Source organism: Canis aureus, chromosome 19 (assembly GCF_053574225.1).
Source record: "Canis aureus isolate CA01 chromosome 19, VMU_Caureus_v.1.0, whole genome shotgun sequence".
NCBI classification, from domain to species: Eukaryota; Metazoa; Chordata; class Mammalia; order Carnivora; family Canidae; genus Canis; species Canis aureus.
Window position 1 is genome coordinate 49,713,993 of NC_135629.1, and position 20,745 is coordinate 49,734,737.

Consider the following 20,745-nt stretch of genomic DNA (forward strand, 5'->3'; position numbering starts at 1 on the left):
TTGTAGTTTCAAAGGAAGCTGCAAAAATAGTACAGGGAGATCCCTATGCCCACCCCCCGCCCTTACCCTACTGGTTACATTTTTCATAGCTGCAGTATAGTATCCAACCAGGAAACTGGGTTTGGTACAGTGTGGGTGTCTACTTACATCTCATCAGAGTGTACATTTGGGAAACCACCACTACAGTCAAGATGCAGAACTGTTCCATGTCACAAGGATCGCCCTCCTGCTCCCCCATTATAGTAACTCCCACCCTCCTCCCTCCTGGCATCCCTAACCACCACCTCCTGCCCCCCCCACCCCCGCAACCACGAATCTGTTCCCCATTTCTAGAATGCTGTCATTTAGAGAATGTTCTATGAATCATACTCCACATGACCTTTTGACATTGGATTTTTCCACTCAGTATTAATTAATTTAAATAGCCCCATGTGGTTGGCAGCAACTACAGTGCAGTTTTAGAGAATTCATGGGATGTAGTTCCCATCGGTGATTATGATATGATGGGCCCTACAGTGTGGTTCTCAGGATCACAATTGGAAATAGGTACAGAGAGCATTGACCAACGAGTACTCGAGAAACGAAGGTGATTCTTAGTGTTCTTCTGTCCCTGGTCCGGCCCCAGGTTCAGTGGCTCCTAGACAACTATGAGACGGCGGAGGGTGTGAGCCTGCCGCGGAGCACCCTCTACTGCCACTACCTGCTGCACTGCCAGGAGCAGAAGCTGGAGCCCGTTAACGCCGCTTCCTTTGGCAAGCTCATCCGCTCTGTCTTCATGGGCCTGCGCACCCGACGTCTTGGCACCAGGTAGGCCACCGCCACCCTCGACAGCTGCAAGGCCCACCCTCGCCCCCACCCCAAGTTCTCCAGGGCCGCAGCTATCCCTCTCATGCCCTTACTCATTCTGCTCTAGCTCCACTGGCCCTTTCCTCTGACATCCCCACGCTCCCACCACAGGACCTTTGCATGAGCTGTGACTCCACCTTCATGTGCTTTTCTCCATCTCTTTACTTAAATGCCCTCATGGCCTCCTTAACTGAAACTGAAGCCTTCCCACCTCCCTCTTCCCTGACACTCCCCACCCCCCCTTCCCTGCTTGCTCTCCCTCCTTACTATGGAGCACTATCCCACATGCCTTTTGTGGTTATTCTTTTCTTTCTGATCTGGCCTCCAGTGCTGAAATGCACTTACCTTGAGGGTGTGGTAGCTGCCCACAGTTGGTGCTTAATCAGGGCCTTCAAGTCTGAATTTATGTAGGAAGGAACAAGGGGCCCTCCCCTGAGCCCACCCTTCCATTCTAATCCTTCGCAACCCTCACACCTCCCTGGGGTGAGCCCTGCTCATCTCTCGAGTCCAGGTCCCGGCTTAGGTGTCACCTCATTCACTTACGCATAACCCATGGGCGAAGTACCACATCTCTCTGTGCCGCAGTTTCCTCATCTGTCCCTGGAGGATGCCAGAAGCACCCTTCATAGGATAGAGCTAAGGGACACGTGGATTTATATATGCTAAGTGCTCAGAACAGTGCCTGGCAGATTGTCATAACAGTAGTCAACAAGTACTGTTGAGCTCCTGCTCCATGCCGGGATCGGAGGCTGAGGAGTGCCCCAGACGGCTGGCCCTGTCTTCTTGGAACTCAGTTGGTACAAGGGGACCTCTCTTGGCACCCACAGCCCCTGTACTTTCCCCAGCACAGCACCCCTGGCTCTGTGGAACATGGGTCTTGCCCCCAAGCTGTGTGGCCCCCGAGCAGGGGAGGCAGGTGTGGTATGAAGGTCCTGGTGGACGACTGGACGCCCCCCAGCCGAGCTCTCAGCCTCTGCCTCCCTCCCAGGGGTAACTCCAAGTACCACTACTATGGCCTGCGCATCAAGGCCAGCTCGCCCCTGCTGCGACTGATGGAGGACCAGCAGCACATGGCCATGCGGGGCCAGCCCTTCTCGCAGAAGCAGAGGTAGGAGGGGGGGCCGGCTCTTGCCTGTGCCGGTGGGTGGGGGAGGGCGTGCTGGCCTGTCTCAGCGCCCCACCCTCTCCTTCCCCAGACTCAAGCCTATCCAGAAGATGGAGGGCATGACCAACGGTGTGGCCGTGGGGCCGCAGCAGGCTACCGGGCTGTCCGACATCAGCGCCCAGGTCCAGCAGTACCAGCAGTTCCTGGGTGAGAGCACCCTGGCCCATGGGGCGAGGGCCGGGCCGGGGTTCATCTGCCTTCCCTGAGCCTCCCCATGACCCACTGCCCACAGGAGACCCCCGCTTGTGAGGAAAGTTGAGGACACCTTGATAAGACCCCAGGGAGGGGCTTGAGGGGGGCAGGCAGGTGGAGGGTAAAAGCCCTCATGGTGTCCTCTCCTGCCTCCAGATGCCTCGCGGAGTCTCCCTGACTTCTCAGAGCTTGACCTCCAGGGCAAAGTGCTCCCTGAGGGCGTCGGGCCTGGGGACATCAAGGCCTTCCAGGTCCTGTACCGGGAACACTGTGAGGTAGGGGCAGCTGGGCCAGCAGGCAGGGGCGAGGGGAGGGCATGCTGCCCGCTCTGCCCCCTACCAACCCCGCCGCACATCCCTGAGCACCCAGCCTCCCCAACAGGCCATTGTCGATGTCATGGTGAACCTGCAGTTCACACTGGTGGAGACGCTGTGGAAAACCTTCTGGAGGTACAACCTCAGCCAGCCCAACGAGGCGCCTCCGCTGGCCGTGTGAGTCCCTCGGTGGGAGTGGGGAGGAGAGCAGGAGGGGGGCACCGCAGAGTCAGCACCCAGGGCCAGGGCAGCCAGACCTTGGCCGCGGGTGCATCTGCCTGCAACCTGCAGTTGGTGGGGTCCCCACAGCCTCCTGACTCCCGCTCCCAAGCATGCTTGTGTATCTGCATGGGGGACATGCAGCCCCCTGCATGCATGGGACATGCAGCCCCCCTAAGCCATTTCCTCCCTGCAGTGGGCAGGGGCCTGTGTGTAAGACCTCCCCCATCTGACCTGGGGGGTGGGGCGGGTGCCCACAGGCATGATGAGGCTGAGAAGCGGCTGCCCAAGGCCAGCCTGGTGCTCCTCTCCAAGTTTGAGCCAGTGCTGCAGTGGACCAAGCACTGTGACAACGTGCTGTACCAGGGCCTGGTGGAGATCCTCATCCCTGACGTACTGCGGCCCATCCCCAGTGAGTACACAGCAGCCACCCCACCATTGACCACCACCCTACCACCCCGCCACCGTCCTGCTCAGCCCCTCCTTGCTGCCCCCCTCGCAGGTGCCTTGACCCAAGCGATCCGGAACTTTGCCAAGAGCCTGGAGAGCTGGCTCACCCATGCCATGGTGAACATCCCTGAGGAGATGCTGCGTGTGAAGGTGAGGGGAGATGGGGGGCTGGGCACCGGCTTACAGGGAGGGCCCGATTGGCCAGCCTGGGTGCACAGCCCAGCTCCTGCCTGTGGAACTGGGGGCTGAAGGCCATGGTCCCCCATACAGGCCATAGCATTTGTCCTGCCTGTTCCTCAGAGTGAGCTTTGGGTATTGTTTTGACAAACCAGCTTCCTCAGGTACCCACTTCTGAAACACAACCCCTTTGTGGTCTTTTGTACACAACACAGTATCTTGAAAAAATAAAAACCAAATGCAACTTGAAGTAGTTCTCTTCAGACAGCTTCAATAGGAAAAAAAGAAAACAGCATCTATGAGGGAACAGAATAACGGCACTCTTCATCAATGCTGCACATTCACTAACTACTCTGATGTGAGGAGTTAGATGTGATGTGCTTGCTCTTGAGCAAAATAATAAAAGGAAGATAAGGGGGGTGTCGTCCTTAAAATGAGACAGTTACACAGAACTGGGCATCTGAGGCCTCACCCCTGGGTGCAGTGGAGAGGTGGAAGGAGTAGAAGCTCGATCCAATGAATAAATAAATGCATTCATTCATTTATTCAGCATCTATTTATTGAGCACCTACTGTGTGGCAGCGCGGTTCTCAATGCTGTGAGCACAGCAACGACTGAGAGGGACCACACCCCCCGCCCAACCTGATGTTCAAGGGAATAACAGTGCAAGCACTGCCCTTTCTAGGCGGTGCCCTCTGAGGGTTTCTGTTGTGTCCTAATCCTTAATAATAATGCAGGTCAGACACATTACGCGAATTTTTTGTGGTCCCATACTTTGGGTGTCCACCCGAAGTTTGAAAATCCCGACCCCTTGATCTGTCAACCAAAGCAATGAGGTACAACCTTCTCTTTTAGGAGAAAGAAAGGCTCCTAGAAGTTGCAGCTGCAGCGGGTGGAGCAGGGCTGAGGGGGTGGGGGGTGGGGGGTGGGTTCCGCACCAGCGCCAGCCGCAAGCACACGCGCACACCCCCACCCCCGCCCCGCAGGTGGCAGCGGCCGGCGCCTTCGCGCAGACGCTGCGACGCTACACGTCGCTCAACCACTTGGCGCAGGCGGCTCGGGCCGTGCTGCAGAACACCGCGCAGATCAACCAGATGCTGAGCGACCTCAACCGCGTGGACTTCGCCAACGTGCAGGTGAGCGCCGGACAGGGCAGGTGGACAGGGCAGGTGAGCGCGGGACAGCGCAGGTGAGGGCGGGGCGGCCCGGGGCGGCGGCTGAGCACTTGCCCGCTGTACTCCAGGAGCAGGCCTCGTGGGTGTGCCGCTGCGAGGACCGCGTGGTGCAGCGGCTGGAGCAGGACTTCAAGGTGACCCTGCAGCAGCAGAACTCGCTGGAGCAGTGGGCGGCCTGGCTGGACGGCGTCGTGAGCCAGGTGCTCAAGCCCTACCAGGGCAGCGCCGGCTTCCCCAAGGCCGCCAAGCTCTTCCTCCTCAAGTGGTCCTTCTACAGGTGCGCTCTGGCTCTGCGGGCGGCCCGCGCGGGAGAGGGCGGGGCCTCGGGCGGCTCCTCCTCTCTGGGACGGGCCAACGCGGGATCACGGAGGCCACGCCTCCTCGCGGAAAGTGGGGCCCGAGAAGACCCCCCTCCTCGGCTTCCTTGGGGCGCAGGATTGCTTTCACCAAGGCGGAGGCCCTTTCGGCCGTGGGCAGGGCGAAGCCCCTAAGCTCTCACGATGGCCGCGCTTGGGAAGCCAGTGCGGGCCGGGGTAGCTGGGTTTGCTGGCGCGCCGGGGCCTCGAGGCCCGGAGGGCGGGCGGGGGGCGCCCCGGGCCTCATGGCCTCCTCTCCGCCGCCGCCCACAGCTCCATGGTGATCCGGGACCTGACCCTGCGCAGCGCTGCCAGCTTTGGTTCTTTCCACCTCATCCGGCTGCTCTACGACGAGTACATGTACTACCTGATCGAGCACCGCGTGGCCCAGGCCAAGGGCGAGACCCCCATCGCGGTCATGGGCGAGGTGCGCGCGGCGGGGCTCGGAGGGCGCGGGCGGGGCGCCCCTCGGCGGGATCCTCACTCCCTGTCTTGCCTCCTTGCAGTTCGCCAACCTGACCACCTCGCTGAACCCCCTAGACCCGGACAAAGGTAGGCGGGGCGTGTCTCGAGGCCTCCGGGCGGCTGACTGTGTATGTCTGTGGGGGGGGGGGTGGAGGCGGCGCCCCCCGCTGAGCCGGGCCCCCGCTCTGTGTGCCTCAGACGAGGAGGAGGAAGAGGAGGAGGAGAGCGAGGATGAGCTGCCGCAGGACATCTCGCTGGCGGCCGGCGGCGAGTCGCCCGCGCTGGGCCCTGACGCCCTGGAGCCGCCGGCCAAGTTGGCACGGACAGACGCGCGTGGCCTCTTCGTGCAGGCGCTGCCCTCCAGCTAAGCCCCGCGGCCTCCCCCGCCCCGCCCGCCCCACCCCCGCCGCCCGTCCACTCCAGGGTCCCTCACAGCTTCTGTGGCTTTGCCGTCACCGTTCCAGCCTCGGCCAGGGCCGGGAGGGGGCCTCCAAGACAGGGAAGGCTAGGGGGTCCCCGCCCCCAGTGGGGCCGGCACAATCACAGGGCCGGGCGGAGCCGCAGCTGCAAACTGACACAAAGACGTGCCTTAAGGAACCCGCCGCCGTGCCCAGGTGCCCCGTGGGACAGCCAGCTAGGCTCCTTGGCCCCCCCAAGGCCTCAGCATCTCCCTCCTCCAGCCCCACCCTCCCTCCCGCCATCCCGGGGGGCAGGCAGGCAGGCCCCCCTCCCCTGTGGAACCGTTAACTTATTCAGCTCGCTGGCTTTGCACAGTCTGTCCCGGGCCCAACCCTGAGCCCCAGGTGGGCACAGGTGGGCGTCACCTGGGGACCCCCACTGTCAGCAGCAGCCCCGGGACCCCTCCCCCAGCAACCCCACTGCTCCCTACTCCTTGGTATAAGTGCAATTAAAGCCGTGGGTGTCGCATCTTCTCCAGAGCTGGGCCCTCCCTTGCCCCGCAGCCCTCGAGGGGGGCACTGCCCAGCCTGGTTGGGGGGAGGGCAGCAGGGGGCACTGCCTCCAGCTTCCAAAGAGCAGCAGGCTGGGCTGGACCTGGGAGCCCCTAGGGGCCTGCTGCCGGCAGTGGGGCCCATAAGTGCCCGCCTGTCCTGGCCCAGGCTGGGGGCTCAGCTCCCTCAGATCCAAGACCCCAGTGCCCCAGGTCACCCGCCTCTGGTTTGTAATGGAACCTCTGTGCTCCTTCTCTCCCGGGAGACTGTGCTCCTCCTCCGTGCAGTGCGACCCGCCCCCCACATGACTATTGTGCGATTTGTGAGCCGCCTGAGCGGAGTTGGTAACTTGTTGGTTTTTTTCCAACCATCATGGCCTTATCTGTTCCGGTTTTCTCAGTGTCTTCAACCTGTGAGATAGATGTTTATGGCAAACAGCAAAAAAAAAAAAAGAAAAAAGAAAAAAAAAATCTGACCTATTGTATAAAAATCACTATTTTGTGTGCTCCGCGTGCTACAGCTTTTGGGGTGGCCCCCCCTACTTCCCCTCCCCACTCCCTCGGGGCCCCCCCTCCTGGCCGTGAAAGTGTCCACGCGTGTGGTAGTCTAGTGTGCCGAGCTGTTTTCTACCTTTTTGTAGTCTTTCTTAAAACACAATAAATTCCGCTGTGATACGTGGCTGCTGCTGACTCGAGGGGCCTTGGGGCTGGGGGCTCCAGCTGGGCCCCGAGCGGCAGGAAAGGGAATTGAGGGAGGTTCAGAAATAAAACATTTATTACATGAAGAGGAAGGACGGGCAGGGGGAGGGGATGGCCACGAGGCTGGCCACCTCAGTGTCGGGTGAGTGGGGAGGCTGGGGCGGGCAGGGCAGGACAAGGAGGTCCAACTGGCCTCCCTGAGGGGGAGGGGGGTAATGTCCACAGCTGTAGCCAAGGAAAGGGGGCAGAGGCGCAGAGAACGAGGGCCTGTGCCCAGCGCAGGGTGAAGATGGGCGCTTGAGGCTGGTGGGGCAGGGGGCTCCCTCCCTCTGCCCCTTCCCAACTTAAATAGGCATAAATAAGAAGCGTCCAGACTCTCGGGCCACCAGGGGCTGCCCCGCCCAGCCCCCTTCCCCGCAGCCTAACACGAGTGCCGCTCATCAGTCGGGCATCGGTGGGCCGGCCAGCCGGGGAGAGGCTGCCAGGGAGGCGGCCAGCTCCCAGGCCGCGGAGGTAGTTGGAGTCAGTGTCCAGAGCGGCCGGGCCCTCACAGCACAATCCATGTGTATCGCTCACTGTCCGCCAGAACCTTCAGTGAGCACCCTGCAGGGAAGGGTCAGGGGTGAGCCTCGGAGTCTGCAGGCCCAGGCTGGTGGGGGCAGGGGTGCCTCTTTCCCTGACTGGACTTGGGCCCCAGGTTCCAGAAGGCAGTGACCCTGAGTTACCCTGTGGGCCTCCCACCTGCAGCCACCCAGTAGACATCTACAGAGCAAATGAATGGACTGGCTGGGGGTCCCCAGGTGCCACACCTGCCAGGTCCCCTCTGAGCCAGCCCTTCCTTCACCCCAGTTACCTGGTATCCACTAGCATGGCCAGTGGACTCCATTCAGGAATATATGAATCGCACCTGCTCTAGGCCTGGCATAGCACCAGATAAGGGCCTTAGTTCTGACCGTCAACAGGTCATGGAGCCTACCTTTATGCAGCGCCTCGTTGGTCATCCTATTGACATAGCGGCCACTGCTCTCAGGCACCAGCCACTTCATGACCATGTCGACGCAGCTCTTGCGGTATGAGCTCCAGACACTGCCGCTGAGGGCAAGGGGGTGAGGGCTCTCATCACCCAGGCCACCCTCCCCAGTCCCTGGCCCTCGGCCCCTGCCCCAGCCCCACCTCACCTGGTCTGGCCCTTGACCTCGGTGAGGTCGCCTACACTGACTGTCTCGAAGATGCCTGTGTTGAGGTCCCATGCCACCTTGAGGCTGGTATGATAGGTCTTTGGTCTGCAGCAGGGTGGGGGGCAAAGGAGAAAGGGATGGGACCAATGGGTCCTGCAGCTGGGACCCAGGCGACTTGGGGATTTCTGTCTTTGGAGCAGGAATGGAGTGCCCGATCCAGGTTCTGGGGGCAGGGGAGGTCGTCTCACATCCCCACTTGCCCACCTCCACTTAAGTATGTGAGTGTGGCTGCCTGCTGGCAAGTGAGGGGCATCCCTGCTCACTCACCGGAGCTGGCCCTCCTCAGTTGGGGACGGGAATGCCAGGAGCAGCAGGCCAATGTTGATGAGGACTTGATTGGTTTCCGGGCAGACCTGGAGTGGGTGGGAGGGGATGGCAGTAACAGCTATTGAGTGACACCCAGAAGAGAGGGGCCCTGGGCCCACCCCGTCCCCTCCCAGGGCCCACCTCTAGGATGACAATGTCATAGTCACTGAAGGAACAAAACTGGTGGGCCCAGGTGGCGTCATGGCGGATGACCTCATTGATGACGTACTCAAAGTCCAGTGTGAGCTGCTCCACCGTCAGGTACTGACCCTGGGGGTGGGGGTGGGGGGCTGCATCACCTGCCACGCCGGCAGGCTCCCCAGGGGCTGCCCCCGGACTGGCACCAACCTGGACGGCAGCCCGCTCCCGCATGGGCCGCAGGTTGCGGCCACGGAGATCGGTCACCACAAAGGGCAAGGAGATCTTGTCATCCTCGAACTCTGAGGGAACAGGAGGTGGGGGTAGGGGTGGGGTGGGGCTGATGGCCCCTCTGGCTGGCCTCCCACACCTCGGGCCCTGCTCGCTCACCGTCCTCCGGTTCTGTCCCTTCGCTGGACCCCAGCACGTAATACAGCTTGGTGTAGTTGACATAACCAGGCTCTGGAGCTGGTGCCTCTGCCGCGGGGGGGCTATCTCGGGGTACCACCTCCCCGCCTGGGGCCAGGGGCTCGGAGGGCAGGCGGCAGCGGCTGCCTGAGGGCCCCGGGCACGGGGGTGGCCGGGCTTCCTCCAAGGTCCCTCCCTTGGCCTCTCTGGCCCTGCGGAAGATGTCAGCCACAAACTCCTTGGCTTTGGCGATGGCAGGCGATGGCTCGGGGGCCCCGGGGGGCCGGGCGGGAGCTGCTTCAGGGCAGGGGCTGGGGAGGGCGGGGGGCACCTCGGGGCTCTGGGGCCCAGGGGGGCTGGGAGGGGCCGGCGGGGAGGTGGTGTGGTCATACAGGATTTGGCAGAAGCTGCTCTCGCCTGGAACGAAAAGAGGGGAGGCAGGTAGGGGGTGGTCAACAGGCGAGTTCAAGTTTGGGACACTGCCAACCTCCCTACCACCCCAGGGGTGATTCTTAGAGATCCACCTTGAAGAGACCCTTCTAGAGGACTTAACTTATGTTCAAAGATCAGTCTGAAACATTCAGAAGGGGAAAAGGCCTATACACACACATGCGCATCAATACCACATTCAGGCTTCAATTTGGAGCATCTACCAAATGCCACACGCTGAGGACACAAGTGAACAAGATACAAAAATCCTTGCCCTTGGGAAGCTGACAGTCTATAGCGACAAAAGGTAAAAATCACTGAAGTCTGAGTTTACTACACAGCCATCCATCGCCCCATCGGGAATCAAGCTGGCTTGGGCACAGAGCAGCCAAATCCCAGGCCTCCGTCTGTGTCTGCCTGACTAGGGACCAGTTCCCCCTCTGGGGAATGTGGGCTCAGCATGGACGACCCCGACAAGTTCACTGAGCAGCACCGCCGGGAGCTGGGGCTCTCCCTTCACCACCTCCGTGGGGCCCCCCACCATCAATGCTGGGAGGGTAGGAGCTGTGTCCGGAGACTAGGGACAAAGGCTCAGAGAGAAACTTGGCCAAGGCCACACTGCAAGACAATACGCCTACGGTGAGGTGAGTGTTAGGTACAGGTGACAGTGCCCCCATCAGCCCCGACTGCACGCAGCTGAGTCCTGTCCCACACGACCCTTCCTACAGGGACCCACAGCCACAGGTACATGGGGTATGGGCCTTGGCTAGGCCTGGCTTGTTGGGGGCTTGCAGCTTGATGAGGGGCAGGGCCTTGTGTACAGTGGCCCAGGTGGCCAGGGCCAGGGGTCCCTGGATGGGCCTAGGCACAAGGCATTCTGGCCCTTGCTGATTTGTGATCTTAGTTATATACACATTTAATTCTCTTTTCATGTCCACTCCCCTTCTTCTCCCAGAGGCAACCATTTTATTGTAGTTGGTGGATATCTTTGTATTTGACTGGGCTCTTGCAAAACTGGAATATATTTTTAATTTATACATAAGTGGTATCATTATCTGGCCATAGATCTCCTTTCGTTTCTTTTGCATTCGAGCATGTCTTGAAGGCATGCTCCATGGACATGCATGCTGGGGTGCCCACTGGGACTGCTGATCCAAGAGAATACCCGCCTTGTCCTACCTCCCCGATCCCCAAGAATAGACAGTAGGCAGCCCCCAGAGCCTCGGACACAACCAGGCGCAGGACAGCGGGGCTGTAGTCACACTGTTGCCATGTGGCCCTGAGAGTACAAGGGAGACCCAGGGCCCCACATCACCACCAGCCGGTAGCATTATCAGCTTCTTAATGCTGAGCACTCCGTCAAGGGACATCACCCTGTGATCTTCACTGGCATATTTCCTATTTCCAAAGACGCACGACAGCCACATGTCCACTGACCACTCACTCCTTGAAATTTTAAATTTTTGAAAAGAACACTGTACTGTCCAGCATGGTAGCTGTGGCCACATGTGGCTATTGAAACTCAACCAAAAAGAACTGAAATTAAAAACTCAGTTCCTTGGTCACACAAGCTGCTTTCAAGTGGCTAATGGGGGCAGCTATAGCAGACACAGCAAATATAGACCATCCCAGCCCTGCAGAAAGTTCTAGTGGACAGTGCTGGGGTGGAACACAGCTAGCTCTGGATTCAACAGTCCTGCTTTCCAGCTGTGTGATTTTGGACAAGGGATGTCACCTCTCCATACCTCGTCCTCCTCATCTGTTACATGGGGTAGTAACAGGACCACCCCCGGAGGGAGGCTAGGCGGAGACAGGGGACCAGGAGCTCTGAGGCTCCCAGCACGTACTGGGCCTATCATCAGACCCGGGGGGGCCTACCTGCTGAGTGGACCGAGACGGCACAGGCCACCAGAGAGTAGCTGGTGTTGAGCAGCACCACCTGGTCCTTCTTGAGCTGAAAGGCAGGCTGGAAGGTGGGGAAGGGGTAGACCACCTGGTACTTGGTGTGCAGCATGAAGCCGTGCCGCAGGCACTGCGCACTCGGGTCACCTGCGGTTAACACATGCCACACAGGTTCACTTGTGGCCTCGGGGCAGGGAGGCAGCCTGCACCCCAGCCTGCACCCCAAGGTCCCCAGGCGCTCACCTGGATGGGCCCGGCTGGCTTCGCGGCAGGCAGCGCAGCGGCCTGGTGGCGGCACCGCCACAGTGCTGATGTAGATGTCCCGGTGGTTCTCGTCACTCATCATCATCATGTTCATGAGCATCCCATTTGCTGAGCGGGTGCTAGGGGCCAGCACACCTTCAGCAGCCTGGCCCATGCACCGCCCCTCCCGTGTCCCCAGGCCTTCCGTGTCCCCAAGTCTTACTTGAAGCCGAAGACAATGACCTTGGAGGCATCGCTGGGCCACTCACACACGGTCAGGTACAGGTCGCTGTAGATCTCCTCGTCCTGGAAGAGCCGCACCTGCCGGACCTGAGCAGCAAGTTCAGGGTATGGGGTCTGAGCGGGTTGGGTGGAGGGTGGCAGGGGGCCCAAAGCCACATGACGCTGGGCTGGAATGGGAGCTGGGGCTGAGCTGGCAGGAGCAACCTTTTGGGGGGCTAGGGGTGTTTCTGGCTCCAGCCAGGGAGTCCCAAGCAGCCCCTACACCACCCCACTCTGCATTCCCAAGAACAGGCTGGGCAGGCTCCCCTTACAAGCAGGGGAATCAGGGAGGCCAGCCCAGCACGGGGGGGGGGGGGGGGGGGGGGGGGGGGGGGGGGGGGGGGGGGGGGGGCTGATGGGAGCCCTGCCCCAAGAAATCAGACTCTGCCAGACACAGCAGTTCCAAGTGCTGTTCACCCTGAAACCTGTTCACCTCTTTGAGCACACGTAGAAACTGAAGTAACAGCACTCACCTCCTGGAGTGGGGGGAGGGGTAGGTCAAGGTGTCAAAGTCAGGGTGAAGTGAAGGAGCTAGCAAACCTAACGGGTCCCACCTGGCCTGAGCCTGCCGTTTCCTTCTTACAGGCTATATATACTGAGTTGAGTCACAAGAAAGTGCTGCTGTTTACCCGCTTTCAACTATGAAAACGGCAATTTCACATCAGGTTTGACCTAACACATGGAGTAGTTTCCCCACTCTATGGACAAGGAAGCAGAGGCTCGGGGAGTGATGGGACCTGTGGGTCACCTGCTGGAAGGGACAGCCCAGCCCTGGGCCCAGCCCTACCAGCTTGAGTTTGCTGTGCACGTTGAACTCCCACCAATACAGATGGTAGATGTAGAAGGAGAAGTCGTCATCCCCACTGCTGCTGGTGTATGAAAGAACGTACCGGCCGCACTTGGAAAAGCCCAGGAAGATGTGTCTGTGAGGGGTGGGGGGGAATGGCCAGGTCAGGACCAGCCTATTGCGCCCCCACCGCCCGCCAGCCCCTGCCCCAGCCCCGCAGCCTCACCCTGCGTAGAGAAAGTCCTCGTCCACAATGTTCTTGAGGGAGACGCAGACCCTGGGCGGCAGCTTCCGGAAGAGGCGAGGGGAGAGCTGCCCACTGATCTGGGGAAGGGGCAGCCCTGGCTCTTGAGGCACTGTCACCTCCCCAGTCCCCTCACCTAAAGCAGAGTAGCACCCCCAGGGTCTGGCCCAGACACACAGCCCACTTCCTGACAACCATGACGGTCAAGAGTGGTCCAAACTCTGGAAGGTGGAAATAGCTGGGGAAGATGGATCACCTGGGCCTCACTTGAGCCTCCCCTCCACCAGGGACCCATGCCACCCTCCCAACCTCACATCTCTTCAGCCTCAGAGCCCCTCTTCCCCCAAGCACCCAGGTTCTAAGGGCCAGCACTGGCATTATCTCCCTGGGGAAGGTTCCCCAGTCACCCATGGGTCACAGTGGGCCACTGGCTGCCTTCCTGAAGGCTGCTTCAGGATGCACTGAGTTGCAGGTGTCCTCGACCACTAAGGAGGCTTGACCAACTGCACTCACCTGTCCCTCACCTATGACCCTACACACAGGGTGCTCAGGACCTTTGGGACAGCCCTGGCCTCGGCTGGGGACCCTCTGAGGCAGAAGGGTGGGGCTGACCAGTGACCTTCCAATTCCTGCCCACTTCCCCCTTCTCAATTAACCTGGCCACCTTCTAACCGAATCCCTCATCCCAAAAACTTAAAGGAAAGATTTGTAGTGGGTGTGGGGGAGGAGTTGGGGGGGGGCAGGCAGGCACAAGCTGGGTAGTGGGGGATCAGTGCACCCTGAGTTGTACAGGCCAGTCTGAGTGAGTGAGTGAGATCCTTGGCCTTAAACCAAGAGTTGTACAGAGCGCAGTGCGATGAGAAAGAGATCTATTTGGGGAGCTCCCTAGCAGATGGGGGAGACAGCCCACTCCTCAAGGAGATCCTAGTCTGATGGAACAGCCCTACCGGAGAGGCCCAGGCTGACAAGGGAGACACAATCCCGGTCCGGGGAGCCTCCAAGCTAAGGGTGGAGCCACAGCCCAACCCAGGGAACAACCAGGCTGAAGGCGGAGACTGTCCCTGCCCCAGGACCTCTCAGAAGGAGACGCGGCGCTGCCCTCACAGAGTTCCCAGCCTAATGGAGAAGGCGCTCTCCCCATCCACGGGGATACAGTTCTGGCCAGGCTGCCGCTGACCTGACAGCAGAGCTCCCAAACCGACGGGGGGCAGATATGCTGGTGCACTGTGAGCTTACAGTCCGATGGAGACCTCAGAGCCCTGCTCGGGGCGCTCCCAGTCCGAGGGGGAAGACCGGGCTTTCTCCAAGGAGGTCCCTCCCATTCAATGGGGGAGGCAGACCCAGGTACAGGAACTCCCGGCTGCGGAGCGGTCAGAGCCGGGACAGAGGAACACTAGGCAGAGGAAGCCCAAAGCCGGGAGCAGACGCTCCGCCAAGGGGGCGGGAAGGCTCCGGAACGGAGGGGCCACGGGAGCAGGGGTTTGAAAAAGGAGTCTGACCCTGGACCGCCCCCCTCCTCCTTAAGCCCGCAGCCCTTCCATCCAAGCCCCCTCCTCCGGACCCCGCCCCCAGCCCCCTCCATCCCAAACCGCGTCCCAGCCCCCTCCCCCCGACCCTCTCCCCCCGGGCCCCGCCCAGCCCCCTTCCCCCGAGCCCCCTCCCCCGGGGCTCCGCCCCCAACCCCTCGCCCCGCGAACGCCCTCCCTCCCTCCGCCTCCCTCGTCCCTTCTCCCCACCCTGCGGCGCGCCCCTCCCAGGCTCCAGGCCTCACCTTGACCCGCTCCAGCTGCTTGAGGACGTGCTCCCGCCGCCGCCCCGCTGCCCGCTTCCCCCCAGCGCCCCCGGGGCCGCCGCCGCCGCTCCCGGCCCCGCTGTTCCGCTCCGATTTCGAGCTGGGCGCCATTTTCACCCCCTCCCTCCACTTCCGGAGCAACCGGCCTTTTGGTCCCACCCCCGCCGCCTCCTCATTGGCCCTCTCTCGGCCTTGCGGCCGGTCGGTTGGGTGGCGGCCCGCACTCGGGGCCTCTTCCCGCTAGGCCTGTCCGTCACAGCCAGCGCGGCCCCTGATTGGTGGGGACGGTACAACCCCCGTGGTTCGCCGCCGTGTTCCCGCCTTTCCGCAAGGACGCACCCGTCAGAGGCCCCGTTTGCGCCCCGGGCGGAGATGACTGTGACCCGATAGGCGAGGGCCCCCATCCCTCTCGGCGGCGTCACGCCCCCCTGCGGCTGGTGGGTTTCCATGGAGACGGCAGGCGGTCCAGGCCCGTGGGAGGGGCGACCGGAGCCCGTGGTCCACACGGGCCGGAGTCCCCACAGCCTCCTCTCCGAATGCGCGGAGGCCTAGCGAGTATCCTGGGGCCGCCCGGCCAGGCCTACGAAAGGGATTTGCAAAAAAGCATGAGATTCGATGAAAACCTCTTTCAGATCGCCTGCGGGCGGCCTGGTGGGATGATGATGATGATAATGATCGCATGGATCGCTTGTATAGCGCTTTACACCATGGTAGCCACGGTTCTGAGCTTACAGTAATTCTACATCGTAGGTCGGTGTTGTGCCCATTTTACAGATGACAGTAATAATAATGATTATTATATTAATCGTCATTAACAATGACGATTGTTGAATGTCTGCTATGAGTATCGTCTTCATGTGCATTTGATCATTTAATCTTACCAACAGTTGTAAATAGGTTCTTTTATTATGTCATTTTACACAGGATGAAACTTAGGGGCTTACAGTGTAGTGTGCTGAGTACCTGACATGCGTACACCTCAACTGTGACTATAATCAGGGAGGAAGTGAATGGATCTTGCTCTTCACGTTCTTCCAGCCTCATGCATTCATTTAGTCAATATTTATTGAGCACCTACTGTGTTCTAGACGCTGGTGAACAAGACAGATGATAAAGAAGGAAATAGATTTCGGATACCTAATTCCAGCAAGGATTAGAAATCAAAAGAAAGGAAGAAGGCTGCTCAAGGCAATCAAAGAGGAGCTCTGTGCAGGTGAGGAAGAGGAATATTCTAGGAAAGGCCAAGCCTTCAGAGGGATGAGGGTGGCTTGACCGAGAGACCACAAAAAGGCCAGTTGGGCCAAAGTAGAAATGAGCAAGGAAAAGAGACAAAGCACCAGAAAGCAGGCAGGGAGTGTTGGTAAGCAAGAGAGTTGGATTTTACTCTTAAGCATAAAGAGAAGTCTCTGGAGATTTTTAGTAAATGATGGAATCTGATATGAGAGTTAAAAGATCATTGTGATCCATAGGGCGCCTCACTGGCTCAGCGGGTAGAGCATGCAACTCTTGATCTCAGGGCCTGGAAGTCAAGCCCTGTGTTGGGTGAAGAGATTACTTAAAACAAAAACAAAAACAAAAAAAAAACTAACAATAAAAGATCATTGTGATCCAAAGAATTAAATAAATACCAATCAGTCCATACTGGTATAAATAAATGATTGAATAAAAAATGAGGGAAAAGAGAACACCCATCCATATAGAAGATGTGCAATTAATAAGTAAAAAAGAGGGGATCCCTGGGTGCAGCTCAGCGGTTTGGCGCCTGTCTTTGGCCCAGGGCGCGATCCTGGAGTCCCGGTATCGAGTCCCACGTCGGGCTCCTGGCATGGAGCCTGCTTCTCCTTCCTCCTGTGTCTCTGCCTCTCTCTCTCTCTGTCTATCATAAATAAATAAATAAATAAATAAATAAATAAATAAATCTTAAAAAAAAGGTAAAAAAGGAATGAGGGAAATAGAAAATCATTATCAGGCAAACAACATGGTTATAATTGCAGCAGGCAAGATCTATTAATGAGTGCTAAAATTACTGGATGAAACTTTAAGGAGAAATGGGACATTTGCTTACCATAAAAGCATCTCTCCTGAAATATTTATTAATTACTGGATTTTTAAGAATATATGTCCACAGGGGTGCCTGGGTGGCTTACTAGGTTAGGTGTCCAGCTCCTGATTTTGCTCAGGTCATGATCTCAGGGTTGTGGGATCAAGTGCTCTCTCTCTCTCTCACTCTCTCTTTCAAAAAAAAAAAAATGTCCACACAATGTATGCTATTACTCCTTTCAAGAGGTGGAGCTTAACTCACCTTATTGGGTGTGGGCAGGATTTAGTGACTTGTTTCTAAGGAATAAAAGTATGGAAAAGGCAAAAAGTAACTTGACAGCGGAGAAACCTGGCAGATACTACCTCAACCAACATTACATTATCATCACAGCAATGAGTCATCTGCATGGACCTCTGATATGACGTGAAGAGTACACGACACTCTCTGGTACTGTCCCCCAAACCCATAACTTCAGTCTACTCAGGAGAAAACATCAGATGTTTGTCCCAAATTGGGGGACATTCTACAAAAAACCTGACTGGGACACTTCAAAAATGTCAAGGTCAGGGCAGCCCGGGTGACTCAGCGGTTTAGTGCAGCTTTCAGTCCAGGTTGAGATCCTGGAGACCCCAGATTGAGTCCCACATTGGGCTCCTTGCATGAAGCCTGCTTCTCCCTCTTCCTGTGTCTCTGCCTCTCTCTGTGTGTGTCTCATGAATAAATAAAAATCTTTTTAAAAAAATGTCAAGGTCATGAAGGGCACCTGGGTGGCTCAGTCAGTTTAAGTGTCCAACTGTTGGTTTCAGCTCAGGTCAGGTCATAATCTCAGGGTCCTGAGATTGAGCCCCATATTGGGCTCTATGCTCAGCGTGGAGTCTGCTTGAGATTCTCTCTTTCCCTCTGCCCCTCCCCTTCACTTGCTCTCTCTCTCTCATAAATAATAAATAAATAAATAAATAAATAAATAAATAAATAAATAAATAAATAAATCTTGAAAAAAATGTCAAGGTCACGAGAAACAGAGCATGACCAAGACATTGGGATGGATTAGAGAAGTCTTAGGAGGCATGATAAATGAAATGTGATGTCCTGGATGGGATCCTGGAACTGAAAAGGACATCAGAGAGAAAACTGGTGTAATTCATATTAAATGTGTAGTTTAGTGAATACCAATGTTAGTTAATCTCTTAGTTGTGACAATTATAGCACCGTTATGCAAGATGTTAACATTCAGGCCAGTGGGGTGAAAGATAGACAAGAAGTTGGCAAATTTGCAGGGTGCCAACTTTGCAAATTATCTTAGTCCATTGAGCTGCCATACTAAAAATGCTATAGACTGGGTGATTTTTTTTTTTTAAGATTTTATTTATTTGAGAGAGACAGAGAATGAGCAGGGAGGAGGGGCAGAAGGAGACAGAAACAAACTCCCCGCTGAGCAGGGAGTCCGATGTGGGGCTCGATCCCAGGACTCTGAGATCATGACCCAAGCTAAAGGCAGACGCTTAACCAACTGAGCCACCGAGGTGGCCAGACTGGGTAAATTTATGACAAACATTTATTTCTCATGGTTCTGGAGGCTGGGAGGTCCAAGACCAAGGCACTGACATAGCCAGTATCTGGTGAGGGACCACTTCCTAGATTAAATATAGGCTTTTCCTCGACCTATGCTCACATGGCTGAGAGAGACAGGGAGAGAGAGAGAGAGAGCACGCAGAATCATGTGAACACCAGCTCCCCTAATAAGGCCCTAATCCCACTCATGAAGGCTCCATCTCATGACCTAGTCACCTCCCAAAGGTCCCACCTTCTAATACCATCACATTGAGGGTTAGGTTTCAACCTATGCATTTAGAGGAGACAGAGACATTTAGTCCGTAGCACAAATCTTCTGTAAATTGAAAATTATTTCAGAGACACCTGGGTGGCTCAGCGGTTGAGCTTCTGTCTTTGGCTCAGGGCGTGATCCCAGGGCTCTGGGATCGAGTCCCACATCAAGCTCCCTGTGAGGAGCCTGCTTCTCCCTCTGCCTATGTCTCTGCCTCTCTCTCTGTCTCTCATGAATAAATAAAATATTTTTTTAAAAAAAGGACAGAAAAGAAAATTATTTCAAATTTTCAAAATTTTTGAAGAGTTTTGGTAAGGGGCGCCTGGGTGGCTCAGTGGGTTAAATGTCTGCTTTTGGCTCAGGTCATGATCTCAGGGGCCTGGAATGGAGCCACATGTCGGGCGCTCTGCTGAGCTGAGTTCGCTTCTCCCTCTCCCTCTGTCCCTTCCCTGCTTGTGCTTTTTGTCTCATTCTCACTCTCTCAAATAAATAAATAAAATATTTTAAAAAGATAAAAGAGTTTTGATGAAAGGTCATTTGGCTTCTGTGTGGGCAAGAATGGCCTCAGGGAGTCCAGAGGGAAAAGTTATAGTGGCTTGGATTCAGGTAATAGCATGGAGATGGAGAAAAGTGGCCATATTTGGAACCAATGGGTCATGTTCACAGACCAGGTATTGGAGTGGAGACCAGAAGGGGACCAGAGATTGTTGTAGCACCTGAGTGGATAGTGAGTTCCAGCTTCTCTACATCCTTGCCAACACTGGTTATCTTCTGTTTTTTTTTTTTTTTTTTAAGATTTTTAAAATTTTTATTTATTCATGAGACATACAGAGAGAGGCAGAGACATAGGCAGAGGGAGAAGTAGGCTCCCTGCGGACAGCTTGATGTGGGACTTGACCCCAGGACCCCGGGTCTCATGACCTGAGCCAAAGGCAGACACTCAACCACTGGGCGACCCAGGTGCCCCTATCTTCTGTTTTTTTGTTGTTGTTGTTGTTACAACCCGACCCAATGGATGTGATCATTTATGTTTTTTGTTTTTTTTTAAGATTTTATTTATTTATTCATGAGAGACACAGAGAGAGTGAGAGAGGCAGAGACACAGGCAGAGGGAGAAGCAGGCCCCATGCCGGGAGCCCGGGACCTGATCCTGGGACCCCAGGATCACGCCCCTGGCCAAAGGCAGGCGCTAAACCGCTGAGCCACCCAGGGATCCCCGATCATTTACTTTTAAATAGGTATTACCTTCACACAGTTTGAAATTCAACACAGAGAAGACATAAAATGGGTAATAAGCATGAGAAAAGATGTTTGACATTCTTAGTCCTCAAAGAAATACAAATAAAGTCACCATGACAGACCCACCAAAATGGCTAAAATTGAAGGCTGACCACACCAAGGGTCGACAAGGACATGAAAGAACTGAGACCCTCATAGACCACCTGTGGTAGTGGAAAATGGCACAACCACTTTGGAACAGTTTGACAGTTTCTTGAAAGGTTAAAAGTAGAGGTGTCTGGGTGACTCAGGTGGTGAAACATCTGCCTTCCGCTCAGGTCATGACCCCTGGATCCTCAGACGGAGCTCCTTGTTGGGCTCTCTGCTCAGCAGGGAGCCTGCTTCTCTTTCACTCCCTGTTTCCCCTCTCTCATATGTGTGCTCTCTCTCTATATATATATTTTTTTAAATATTTGATTTATTCATGAGAGACACAGAGAAAGAAAGGCAGAGACATAGGAGGAAGGAGAATCAAGCTCCCCTGAGGAAGTCCGATGTGGGACTCGATCCCTGAACTCCAGGATCACACCCTGAGCCGAAAGCAGAGCTTAACTACTGAGCCATCCAGGCATCCCTCTCTCTCATTCTCTCTCTCTCTCAAATAAAGAAACAAATAAATCTTTTTTTTAAAAGTTAAATGTACACTTACTGTACCATTCAGCCATTTCACTCTTACGTATCTACCCAAGAGAATTTCTCTAAGACATGTTTACTCAAAGACTTGCTCAGGACTGTTCACAGAAGTTTCATGTAATAGCCTGAAGTAGGAAAGAAATAGAAGTCCATCAACATATGATAAACAAATGGTGGCCCATCCAAATAATA

The 20,745-nt window shown here is 56.5% G+C and overlaps 2 protein-coding genes across 4 annotated transcripts in view; one reads left to right on the forward strand and one right to left on the reverse strand.

The window, feature by feature from the left end:
* Positions 1 to 6,983, forward strand: part of RFX1 (regulatory factor X1) — a 30,970-nt gene extending 23,987 nt beyond the window's left edge. For all 3 annotated transcript variants that reach the window (XM_077859688.1, XM_077859687.1, XM_077859689.1), the window contains 12 exons: positions 626 to 807; positions 1,835 to 1,954; positions 2,043 to 2,158; positions 2,360 to 2,478; positions 2,585 to 2,694; positions 2,997 to 3,148; positions 3,239 to 3,336; positions 4,350 to 4,499; positions 4,607 to 4,815; positions 5,168 to 5,321; positions 5,401 to 5,446; positions 5,558 to 6,983. In XM_077859688.1, coding sequence (XP_077715814.1) covers positions 626 to 807; positions 1,835 to 1,954; positions 2,043 to 2,158; positions 2,360 to 2,478; positions 2,585 to 2,694; positions 2,997 to 3,148; positions 3,239 to 3,336; positions 4,350 to 4,499; positions 4,607 to 4,815; positions 5,168 to 5,321; positions 5,401 to 5,446; positions 5,558 to 5,727 — 1,626 coding nt within the window. In that variant the 3' untranslated portion in view covers positions 5,728 to 6,983. The remainder of the gene's footprint in view (positions 1 to 625; positions 808 to 1,834; positions 1,955 to 2,042; positions 2,159 to 2,359; positions 2,479 to 2,584; positions 2,695 to 2,996; positions 3,149 to 3,238; positions 3,337 to 4,349; positions 4,500 to 4,606; positions 4,816 to 5,167; positions 5,322 to 5,400; positions 5,447 to 5,557) is intronic.
* Positions 6,984 to 7,065: 82 nt separating this feature from the next.
* DCAF15 (DDB1 and CUL4 associated factor 15) lies at positions 7,066 to 14,914 on the reverse strand. Its single transcript, XM_077859690.1, has 13 exons — positions 14,756 to 14,914; positions 12,967 to 13,064; positions 12,741 to 12,876; positions 11,895 to 12,001; positions 11,672 to 11,811; positions 11,405 to 11,575; positions 9,080 to 9,514; positions 8,900 to 8,991; positions 8,693 to 8,821; positions 8,513 to 8,598; positions 8,186 to 8,290; positions 7,984 to 8,099; positions 7,066 to 7,610 (listed from the first exon to the last, which is right to left on the reverse strand). Exons 1-13 carry the CDS (start codon positions 14,885 to 14,887, stop codon positions 7,555 to 7,557), a joined length of 1,803 nt encoding a protein of 600 aa, XP_077715816.1. The 5' UTR covers positions 14,888 to 14,914; the 3' UTR covers positions 7,066 to 7,554.
* Positions 14,915 to 20,745: the final 5,831 nt, after the last annotated feature.